General features: G+C 50.7%; 1 protein-coding gene across 1 annotated transcript; it reads left to right on the top strand.

Moving 5' to 3' along the window:
* Positions 1 to 440: 440 nt before the first annotated feature.
* On the top strand, positions 441 to 7,985 carry EMC8 (ER membrane protein complex subunit 8). Its single transcript, XM_032121965.1, has 5 exons — positions 441 to 714; positions 4,789 to 4,865; positions 6,276 to 6,345; positions 6,808 to 6,902; positions 7,142 to 7,985. The coding sequence occupies exons 1-5, from the start codon at positions 517 to 519 to the stop codon at positions 7,299 to 7,301; spliced, it is 600 nt and encodes a 199-aa protein (XP_031977856.1). The 5' UTR covers positions 441 to 516; the 3' UTR covers positions 7,302 to 7,985.
* The last annotated feature ends 4,082 nt before the right edge of the window (positions 7,986 to 12,067 follow it).

Raw genomic sequence — 12,067 nt, 5'->3', positions numbered from 1 at the left:
CACCCCAAACCCACCCCAAACTCACCCCAAACGCACCCCAAACGCACCCCAAACCCACCCCAAACCCACCCAAATCCACCCCAAACGCACCCCAAACCCACCCCAAACCCACCCCAAACCCACCCCAAACGCACCCCAAACCCACCCCAAACTCACCCCAAACGCACCCCAAACGCACCCCAAACCCACCCCAAACCCACCCAAATCCACCCAAACTCACCCAAACGCACCCCAAACGCACCCCAAACGCACCCCAAACCCACCCCAAACTCACCCCAAACGCACCCCAAACCCACCCCAAACGCACCCCAAACGCACCCCAAACGCACCCAAACTCACCCAAATCCACCCCAAACCCACTCCAAACCGCTGTCGTAAAGCCGGCCGCGCTTGGCGGCGCTTCGCGACAGCCGGCGGCGCTTGGCGGCGGGCGGGGAGCGGCGTGCGGGCCGGGTCGGGACCGGGGCCGGGGCCGGGGCCGGGGCCGGGGCCGGGCCGGGGCCGCCGCAGGGCACCATGAAGCTGACCACCCAGGCTTACTGCAAGATGGTCCTGCACGGCGCCAAGTACCCGCACTGCGCCGTTAACGGGCTGCTGGTGGCCGAGCGCCCGCCGGCCCCGCGGCCGCCGCAGCCCGCGCTGTTTGTGGACTGCATCCCGCTCTTCCACGGGACGCTGGCGCTCGCTCCCATGCTGGAGGTGGCCCTGACCCTGGTGAGGTGTTCCCGCTGGGATGGGGGTGCTGGCAGTGCTCGGGGGTGGAGGGAGGTGTTGGCACGGGCGGGAGGCGGTGCCGGGGGTGTCCCTGCGGGATGTGGAGCTGCTGGATTCGGTCTGGAGTGCCCGTGGAGATGCTCCAGAGGCTGGGAAAACTCTGCTGGGAGAGCTGGGGTTATTCATCTGGAGAGGAGAAGGATCCAGGGAGAGCTCAGAGCCCCTTGCAGGGCCTAAAGGGGCTCCAGGAGAGCTGGAGAGGGACTGGGGACAAGGCATGGAGGGACAGGACACAGGGAACGGCTTCCCACTGCCAGAGGGCAGGGCTGGATGGGATATTGGGAAGGAATTGTTCCCTGTGAGGGTGGGCAGGCCCTGGCACAGGGTGCCCAGAGCAGCTGTGGCTGCCCCTGGATCCCTGGCAGTGCCCAAGGCCAGGCTGGAGCAGCCTGGGACAGTGGAAGGTGTGAGGGTTGGAACTGGATGGGCTTTGAAGTCCCCTCCGATCACTCCATGATTCCATGATTATACAATTGTGAGCAAAAGAAGATCCGTCCCTTTTTGAGATCATTAAAAATAACGAATTTCTGATTCCTCCAGACTCCTTGGCTTTAATGTTTCCCTCGGTCTTTCTCATCCCCCAAAAAAAGAAATATATATATATATATTATTTGTAAGTAAATTCCAGTCAGTTGTGAGTAAATCCCGGTTTTCTCCAGCTGAGATGGTGCCATGGGAAAGTTGACATCTTTGTGAAGCCTGGAAATGATGAAATGCAGCCAGAGACACAGGGACAGGAGCCAAGCCTGAGCCCTGACCATTGAATTTTGCTGTGGAACACACAAAATTGATCATTTCAAATCTCTTTCCAGCAGCATAGGAGTAGCAGAGCACGGTGTGTTTTCATTAAATTGGGATTAAATGGCTTTCTACAGGGTTTAAGCAGAGAATTTTGGTAAAGTCTAGGCCTTCAGTGCAGCTTTTCAGTGCAGATCTTGCAGCAGGATCAGATTATTAGGAAGTAAATCCTGTTTCTTGCAACATCTACAGGAAGAAAATTCTCCTGGAGCCAAAGCTGTGGCAGAATTTTACTTGTTTACTCTCAGTTTTTGGTACAAAAAGGTAAAGACTGGAAACTCTTGGTGTTTCCCACATCAGTTAGGATTTGCTACAGCTCTGTGTGCTTCACAGCCACAGATCCTTTAAAACACAGAATTTTACAAGAACCCGGGGCCTTTTGCTGCTCTTCTGGGTTTAAACAAAGGCAAAAGTGTCCATAAATCCTCTCAGAGCAGTTGTGAAAATTGGATTTTCTCGTGGAAAAGGGTTGAAAAGAGGTGATTCCACATCTTCTGTGCAGCCTGGCGTGTGGATCCGGTATAAATCAGGGAGATCAGCGTGGTTAAACTCAATTTTTGTAGCAAAACAGCTTTGTTCCTAAAGGATTTCCCAGCTCTGGCAGGATTTCCCAGGATCTGGTTCTTTTCCAGTTCAGTTACTGCTGATTCTTGGTCGAGGGTGGCTCCGTGGGGGGGTTTTTAGAACGAGCCCCACAAGTTTCACATCCTCTTCCCTGCCCTGAGTCATCCCAGAACGTGAAATGGGAGCAAAAATCTCCAGATTTAATCTGGAAGTTGAGGAGGGACTTCCAAACTTTGGAGCTTTGCCCCCTAAAACTTGCAGGGGGAACAAGGAATCAACAAACCCCGAACAAAACATCGTGGCAAGGGAGGTTTGGGTGGGATATTTTTCCCCCAGAGGGTGCTGGGGCACTGAATTCCCCAGGGAATGGGCACATTCCCAAGCTCCAGGAGCATTTGGACAGCGCTCCCAAGCACAGGGAGGGGTTTTGGGGTGTTGGAGTTGGACTGGTGATCCTTAAGGGTCCCTCCCAGCTCAGGATATTTGAGGATTCTCCGATTTCCTGAGGTTTGTAGCTCCGGAGGGCAGAGCAGAAGCTCCCGGGTTTAATTTGCACTTTGAAATCCCTTTCAAAGCCGGAGTCATTAAGAAAAAGTGAATTAAGTTGCACTCGAGCCTCTGAATTTCTCAGCTAATTGATGTGGTTTTACAAGCACAGCTCCAAAAAGGAGAAACCAGGGAGCACTTCCCTCTCCTGGAACAGCACTCAGCTCCTCCTCCTCCTCCTGCTCCTGCTCCTCCTCCTCCTCCCAGGGTTTTCCAGACCCCCAGGCTCCCCCTTTGGTGGCTGCAGCAAAGCAAAGCTACTTCGGATTTTTCCTTGGCAGGGCTGGCCGTGACTTAAAATATCAGGAGCTAATTGCTGTAGGATACCTGCGGTGACAGGGCCTGGGAATTGCAGCTGGAAAAGCTTGCATTCCAAAATGAGATTTGGGGGGTTTTTTTCTCCTTTTTTTTTTTTTTCTTTTTTTAAATGCAGAAGCAATTTTTAGTTACCAGTTAGGAAAGCGAGAACTTTAAATCATTCTCTTCTTTTTGAGGCAATTTTTGGTAGGGAACAAAAATGGATTTAGGACTGTTTCTAATTTTTAGATTGATGGACTTTTTTTTTTTTTTAATAATAATTATTATTATTATTAATTTTACTGTCTGGGCTGCTGGCTCTAATGCCAAGCTTTCAAGCCACTAACAATTAAAACCAGAGTCCTAAGCCCTTAAAATGGGTTTGGAATGGAAACAGCAGCTCTTGCAGGGCTGCACAGCTTTTTTTTTTTTTTATCAGTTAAATGCATGTCATCCCTTGGATTATTCACATGGCTGTTTTGTTGGCTTGATTCTGCAGTCTAATACTATAATTATTGCTGAAAATGAGATTGATTTGACTCCCAGGATGCGACAGGTCAGCACCAGATGTATTTTTGGAGTCCTTTTTAATAGAGCTGGGGAGGGTTTTTTGAGGCCGTGCTCTCTAGGGACTGCAAAGGAAAATTCGAGCTGCTTTCTCCCCTTCTGCCTTTCAGGGCTTTGTATTGTGCTGACTTGATACCCTCAATTCGAATGGAAAACATCATATATATAGATATATATAGATATATAAATATAGATATCATAGCTATAGATAGATATTTTCAAAGGCAGACTCAGCAGGAGGAATTCAGCTCCAGTTTAAAGCAGCAAGAACGGCGGTGCTGGAACTTCTTTCATTAAAAAACAACACCCGACAAAAGTACCTCAGTTTTGGACTGGTGTCAATCAAAAATGGTGTCAATTATGTGCCAAGAATGCATCTGTTAAAGTATTTACATACAGGTGTTCAATAGGGAAGAGCTCTCAAAGGGAAACAATTCCATCCCAGTGGAAAAGCTGGTAAATGGGACAAACTTCTGCCTCACATTCACCTTTCACCTCAAGCTTTTATTTTCTAATGAAGGCCCGCAAAAATGGTGTTTAAAGCAGCCAGAACGGCGGGGTTGAAACTCCTTTCATTATAAAACAACACCTGACAAAAGTGCCTCAGTTTTGGACTCGTGTCAGTCAAAAATTGTGAAACTTAATAAAAAAAAAATACATCTGCTGAAGTATTTACATAGAGATGTTAAATAAGGAGGAGCTCTCAAAGGAAAACAATTCCATCCCGGTTGAAAAGCTGGTAAATGGGACAAACTTCTGCCTCACGTTCACCTTTCACCTCAAGCTTTTATTTTCTAATGAAGGCCCCAAATGGTTGCATTTTCCCCTAGGAATGTTACATTAGCAATAAAACCCTTCTGCAAGGACAGGGCAGCCACACATCCACGAGGGGAACGTTCTCTCAAGTCCCTTGTCAGGTGAACACTGACAGAAAATTGTCCCAGCCATCGGTGGGTGAGACCCAAACCCTCTCCAGGCAGGGTTTAATTGTCCTGTCACTCAAATTTAGGCCGGGCTTTGACTGAGACAGCTCCTTTTGCTCCGTTGGGTTTCTCCATCCCAGCTCAATCAGCCCCACCGTGCCCGAGCAGGCGCAGAAGGGGACAGAAATTTGTGTAAAGAACCGAGCCGCAGAGCTGGAGCAACGCTGCTTTCTTTACAGGACAGCCACGAGATTTCCTCAATCCTGAGGCGGTGGGGGGCTGGTTTTCCTAGGATTTATTGTTCCCATTGCTTTTCCAGATTGATTCCTGGTGCAAGGAGAACAGCTACGTGATAGCTGGATATTACCAGGCGAACGAACGCGTGAAAGATGCCAGGTGTGTTGGGCCAATATTTCCTTCCGTTTGCTCTTTTAGCTTGTACCTTGGACTCTGCCAGCAGAAATCATCCCCATAAATCAGGCGTGTTGATTCCCTCTGACAACTGTCAGCTGCTTCCACATTGTCTCCGTGGGGCTGCGGGATGTGGCCTTTGGTCAGGTGCAGAAAGTCCAGGCTTTGCAGAATCCCTCCTCGCCCGTGGCTGCTATAAAAGGCCACTCTTTGAACGAGTGCCAGCCTCTTGAATTGCAGTTGTCAGGGAAAAAGCCAAAATCTGCAGAGCGTTTGCTTGTGCAGTATGGATCTTGTAAAGTCTGATGACTCCCAGGATCTTATGGAAAGTCAGGGGTGACCTAATTCTTTCTAAATTTCTTCGTTATCTCCTGAGTTTTTTCAAAGAGTTTTCTTACGTGGTGGAGAAGTAGAAGATGATGTCAGTCAGGCAGTGATATCTGTTATTTAGCACTTCTTTTTCCCCAGGATTAGTCATTTTTTTTTCCCTGCTGGCTGACTCAGATTACTCACTAAACAATAAGGGACCTTCCTGCAGAGCCACAGTTTCATTTTAGAGCTGTGTATTCCATGTTTTCCTCTCTATCTATTGGACAAATCCAGGATTGGGACTAATTAGAACAACTTATTTAAAGTATTATGCCCCATCCCTGGAAGTTTCCAAGGCTGGATGGGGCTTGGAGCAACCTGGGATAGTGGAAGGTGTCTCACCGATGGCAGGGGATGGAACGAGAGGATCTTGAAGGTCTCTCCCAGCCCAAACCATTCCACAAGGATCTGATCCCAGTTATTTGTTAATGGATATTCAGACGCAATTATAAGGAACACTTGTGACTTCTAAGGTACCTAACAGGGATAAAGGCATTATTTGTCCTTTCCTTATAAATCTGCTGGACACATTTTTAAGGAGAAGGTACAGTTTGTTCTCTTTGAGGTTTGAAAGAACATCACAGGCTTGATGTTTTTTTAAAACTTCAGTTTAATTTCTGAAGATAACTGGTGCCACACGGAGATTGACATTGGCACTACAGTGAGGTTGTCACCTTTGAAACGTGGTAAAGGTTTCCAAAGGTTATCTGATTTTGGTAGAGAAACTGGTCGAGTTTCTAAGTTTCTCTTTTAATTGCCTGCCAGGGCAACATCTTTGGTCTGGGGGAAGAAGATAGGCGGCCACAAAATGTTGATTCCATGTCATTCCAAAGCCGTTTCCTAAACACAGCTGAGCTGAACTTCGGGTGCTGCAGAGCCCTCTATCAGCTGTGGCATCAGCTCCTTATCTCGTTCCTGTTTGCGAGCACCCAGAGTCACTCTCACATCTCTCTGAGCTCATTTCCTGCTGCTTTCAGCTGGAACTCGTGGCTCACCTCACTCAGTTCCTTTTCCCTTCTGCTCCAGCCCCAACCAGGTTGCAGAGAAAGTGGCCTCCCGGATTGCCGAGGGCTTTACGGACACGGCGCTCATCATGGTAACTTCCTTCCCTTCACCCCGCTGTGTGCTCTGACCCTGCTGCTGCACCAGGGAAATGCTGTTCTCTGGCTCCTTTCGTGAGGAATTCCATTTCTCTTCCTGTCCAAAATGCTCTGGGGAAGAGATGCAAGGAGCAGTGAAGTACAAAGTAAATCCACAGAGAGACTGTGGTGAGCTCTCTGTCACCTCAGAGGAATAGGGGCCTTCTCTGCATGTTCAGGCAGCAATTTCTGGCTCCAGCCCTCTTAGTGCAACTTAAATTCTTACATTTAACATCACAAAATAGGGCTTTGCCTCCTCACTGCTGGGACAAATGCCAGCATCTTAAATTTGGCAATTTGAGGGTAAAACAGTGGATGTGTGTAAAATTCTCTTGTTTTTACAAACTGATTCGGGGTTTATTTCATCTCTTGTGGTGCTGGGGAGGAGACTGAGGTGGTGTTTCTGTGTCCCACCCCAGGTTGACAACACCAAGTTCACCATGGAGTGTGTGGAGCCTGCCATCCACGTGTACGAGCTGCACGAGAACAAGTGGAGGTGCAAGGACCCACACGTGTGAGTGAGCTGGGAATTTACTGGGGTTTGGGGGAAAACTGGCTGGCTGTGTGAGGGCAAAACTTTATGGCTGACTGACCCTGTGGGTGTAGCTGGCAGGGATTTTAAAGCTGCTTCTTGTAGTGAGAGGGAGCAGGCAGGCCATGCTATCCCCACCGTGTCCACGCTGCAGCATGGCTTAATTCTCCAGAGTTTTTCTTGGTTGATTCTGATGTATTCCGGATTCTTTTCCACCCTAGTGACTTCTGTGAAGATTGGACCGAAGCCCAGCGAATCGCTGCATCTCTCCTGGACAGCAAATCCTACGAGACACTGGTGGATTTCGATAATCACCTGGATGACATCCGGAACGACTGGACAAACCCGGAGATCAACAAAGCTGTGCTGCACCTGTGCTAGGAGAGATTCTCCTGACTCATCCACGGGCATTCCCACTCTGTACTGAAGAGAGAAAAATGCTATTTTTGAATGTAAATAGAATGAATATTCAGTACCTTGTGTGGAAAGCTGACTGATTAAAGAGGAGTGGCCTGTCCCGTGGCGCGGTGCTGTGTCCATAAAGCCACGGAATGCTGGCGGTGACATTCCCTGGAAGAGCTGCCAGCTGTCACTTCCAGCTGTCCTCGTGGACACCATCCCACTTGTAGTGAATGTTGTTATTCTTTGGAAACCCGAACTGCTTCTGCTTGGCCCCACTGTTCCTATTCCAAAGTTTTGACTTCAGCTTTTCTAATCTTTAGAGAGGTTACCTTTTTAACGATTTATGGAAATACCTTTCCAAAAAAAATCAATCCTGTCCTCAGATGAGAGATTTTAAGGGCAAATAGATCAAATGGGAGGTGAACGGTTTTCTTCTGGCCTGGGTTGGAAATTGTAACTCTCTTGGCACAGTAAAATGCAAACTGCTGAGGATGTTCCATGCTCATGTGTCACCTGTTTCGCAGTGCTTTAGCATGACACAGCTACAGAGAGTTTCAAAGCAGTGTTCCCAAATAATCCGGTGATTCCTGCTCTCCATGGGCGTGGCAAGCACAGTTACTGCTTGAATGTGTTAAACCCAAAGTAAATGATTTATAAAAAGGACTGGAAGCACACTGCTGAGTTTGAATCTGCACTTGGAGCCTACAGTAGTGAAATATTTGATGAATTTCGTGCATTTTGGGGGGTTAATCAGCAGATCTCATTTTCCACGTGGTGTCCATTTAAGTATGTCCAAAATCCCTCCTTCTGAGTTGAAGGCAAGTGATCCAAGTACATGGACTCAAGGAGCCTAGTTCAGCTTGCCTTGCCTTTGCCATTAATATTTATTTCCAAGGAGAAGTTCCCTGGACAATGAAGCTTTATACCAGCCTAGAAGAGCTCTTTGTAAGCCCTCGTTGCCTCGCTCCTCGTGGTCATTTGCCCAACTATAGTTAAACACAGCCTCAAGCTGCAGCAATTCCTCCAGGTTTCCTTCTCTGCCTGCCCAGAAATGTTGTCACAAGGAAGATCCAGATACCCACAAAATGTCAGCCTGTCTCCAATCTTGGTGTTAAAATCACAGGAAAGTTTGGGTTGGGAAAGATCATCTCATTCCATGGGGGCAGTGACACCTTCCCCTAGACCAGATCGTTCCAAGCCCCATCCAACCTGGGCTTATTTTAAAACAATGGAATTGTCAGAATCTCTTTATTTTGACTCAACAAGCCCAAGTTTCACTCCTGCTCTTGGAGAGGGATGGGGTAAGGCTAAAATCCCATTTGCAGCAGGGAATAGAACCTGGATGCCTCCGGGCTGTGGAGTTCCTTCCAGCTGAGATTCCGCAGGGCCACGAGGTGAGGTCGGAGGGAGGAGAGGAAGCTTTGGCCACTTTGTTTTTTACTTCCCTGCAGTGCACAGGTGAGATGTGATTACAAAAGAGATTGGCACCGAGTCAAGAACCTTCCCTAGGCTGAGTCAGGCTTGCAGGAGAGGGAAATGTTTTCACTTGTTGACTGAAAACATGTATTTAGCTCCCAAAAATCAGCCAGATTACACATTCCAGTGGCTGCTCCGCTCCACGTCTGTAGGAAAAGATATCCTGGGAGCAGAGGGTGCAGGAAGAGGACTTTGTACAAACTCCCAGTGAAATCCAAGGCATTGTTCCAGAGGCAGATCGTTATCTTAGCGAGATTCCTCTTGCGGGGTTGTCAGAAGGAGCTGCTGTGTCTCCTGAGCCGCGGGAAATGTGTTTCTTGTTCTTTGTGACAGGATCTCCTAATCAAGCTTTGATCATAAATATGCAAATTCAGGCTGATCCGGCTCCCCCTGTAAGGCAGAGTGTGGCTCCTCAGTGTGTAACCTGCTGGAATATTCCCTGGCACTAACTTGGGACACGCTGCTGGAAGGGGAGCAGCTTTTAGTGCTTTGTCCTCCCCTTTTGTAATCCTCCCTTTGCTCTCAGCTGAGGGTTTTTTGCCACCAGCAGAAGCCCAGGCTGGCTTGAAGCAAAGAGGACAAACCCGCAGATCTTATCTCCCCTGGCCTATTTGCATTGAAGGCTGGACAAAAGCAGCAATTCCATAAATCCAGGCAGCCACCGTGGCTCTCTGGAAAGAATGAGGAAGCTGCAGGGCTCAGGGAAGGCTGCGTTCCCCTTTCCTGCTGATGCTGCTTCCCTGGCTGGTTGATCCGTTGGATTCAGCAGAGGAATTCAAGGTAATTCCTTTCCAAACTTCACGGGGAGGAAATCTTGGGGAAGGCATCTCTCGCTGGAGCCCTTGTGAGAGCTGGGAAGGCAGCGCTGGGAATGCGTGTCCCAGTCTTTTTTGGTTTGTTAGCAGTTGCTGACATTCAGCATTAATTTTTTTTCTCTCTATCCACCAAAAGTTGGAGATTTGGCATTTGCCTGCCCAGATGTTTAAACTCCCAAATTTTACCTCATCCACACGAGCTGAAGCACTCGGAAACTGTAGAATCTCTGAGTGGTTTGGGTGGGAAGGGATCTTAAAGCCCATCCCATTCCACCTCCTGCCATGGACAGGGACACCTTCCACTGTCCCACGCTGCTCCAAACCCTGTCCAACCTGGCTTTGGACACTTCCAGGGATCCAGGGACAGCTTCTCTGAGCACCCTGTACCAGGGCCTCGCCACCCTCACAGGGAAGGATTTCTCCCTGATATCCCATCCATCCCTGCCCTCTGGCACTGGGAAGTCATTCCCTGTGTCCTGTCCCTCCATCCCTTGTGCCCAGTCCCTCTCCAGCTTTCTTGGAGCCTCTTCAGGCACTGGAAGAGGCTCTGAGGTCTCCTTGGAGCCTTCTCTCCTCCAGGTGAACACCCCCAGCTCTCCCAGCCTGTGGGATTCTCTTTTCCCCACTCTGAACCCAATTTTGCAGAGCAGTGACAAACACCCCCACAAGCAGGTGGGCGACAGGAGTCGCAGGGTGCCTGCCCAGCTGTTCCCAGGGCACTCACGAGTGAGGTACCCATTGCCAGGGAATGCCAGGTCCCACATTCTCCCCGAGCTCATCACTCTGTGTGTGCATACGAGGATTTGGGGGAGTTTTTCCTTCATCCAGCAAGCGAAGCAGCCTGCTGCTGGCATTTTCCCTCTTCCCATCTGCTCCTGGGATGTTCCCTCCTCCCCTGTGAAAGCGAGCAGAGATGTAACAGCTCCTGCTTTTCGAGCTGATGTGGATGCGGGAGCAGGTGAGCGGTTCAGAGTTCACCTGGCACAGCTGGAGCTGGGAGCAGACAGATGTGCAGAGCCCACCCCAGCCATGAGAGGCGGCTCCTTGCCCCCAAGAACTCCTTATGCGAGGAGAGGTGACAGTGACAGATGCGGGAAGCAATCCCGGGTCTCTCAGCTCCCTGGCTCCAGGCCTAATCGCTGCACTCCGCGAGCTGGGAAGCGTCTGGAGATGCCGGTGGAGGAGGGCAGTGCCACGGGAGAGCCGGGATGATGCTAATGGAGGAGAGGCTGTTAGTGGGGTGGGCTTGCGGCTGAGTGCAGCTGGGAAAATGGCCTCGAGGGGAAATGGGCTCTCTTTGTGAGCTCTGCTTCTCCTTCGGGTGGAATTCAGCTCCTGGAGCCGAGCTGGGGCACCCACATGAGCTGGTCCCTGTTGGGCTGGTCCAGGCTGCTCCCCTGCCATCCTGCCCAGGCTCTGCTCTTCCCAGCTGGAGTTAAACACCTCAACACATCCCACTCCTTCACCACAACCCCCTCCTTGCTTCCCCCAGCGCCCTGACCCAGCCCTCCCACAGCCGGCAGCGCTTTCTGTGTGCCCAAGGATCCGCTGAGGACTTGATCGATTTCCCTTTTTTTTTTCCACTGTCGCTTTTAGACCACATTTTCACCCAGCCTTCCCCTCCTGAGGTACACCCCAGCTGCATCCCTTCCCTTTGGTTTTCCGTGGAAGGCGGCAGAGGCGGATTCGGAGAGGACGGAGGCGGGGGGCTGGCAGGGGGGACAGCGCTCCTGCGTGTGGCACTTCCAGCCTGCCGGAGCTGGGATGAGGGAAGCAGGGAACTCTGCTCTTGCAAACACCCGGTAGGTGGGCTGGGGATGAGAGGTCACTCCGTGAGTGCTTCCAGGCAGCGCCGCTCCGGCTGCAGCGCTTTAGCGGGATGCGGGCAGGATCCGTGCCAGGCATGGCCCGCTCTGCGCAGAGCCAGCCCGCGAAGGCCGAGGGAAACGACGCAGCCCTTCCTAGAAATGCGCCCTGGAGCTTAAAAGATGGACCTAATTGAAAAGCCTTATCGAGGTTGGAGCAGGGGATAAAAGGGAAAGCTGGGCCCAGACTACCCTGGAGCTCAGCGAGCCGGGAAGCGCGGCAGCCGTGGCCACGTCCTTAAGCCAATTCCCGGCCGTGGCCTCCCGGCTGAATCCATGCCGGGAGAGGGGTGCTTTGTTCTGGATGCAGCAGGTCTGTGCCTCAGGTACGTGCTCGCTTCCCACTTTGCTCCCGACCCCCGCCACAGCAGCTCCCGCCTCATCCCAGTGGATTTTCGGATTTTCTCCGGGGCTGCTTCCTGCCCACGCGGTTCCTGCTGGTTGCTCGCTCTGCCGGTCCTGCCAAGAGCCTGTGCTTGGGGAATGCTGGAGCTGCTCCAGTTTCCCTGGAGCCTGCAACCTTCAGCTGCCTCCTCGTGACATCCTCCTCCCTCCCCACGCCTGGCACCCCCTCCGGGTACCGCTCGCC

Source organism: Corvus moneduloides, chromosome 12, assembly GCF_009650955.1.
Source record: "Corvus moneduloides isolate bCorMon1 chromosome 12, bCorMon1.pri, whole genome shotgun sequence".
Classification (NCBI taxonomy): Eukaryota; Metazoa; Chordata; class Aves; order Passeriformes; family Corvidae; genus Corvus; species Corvus moneduloides.
This window is presented reverse-complemented; position numbering and strand designations above follow the sequence as displayed.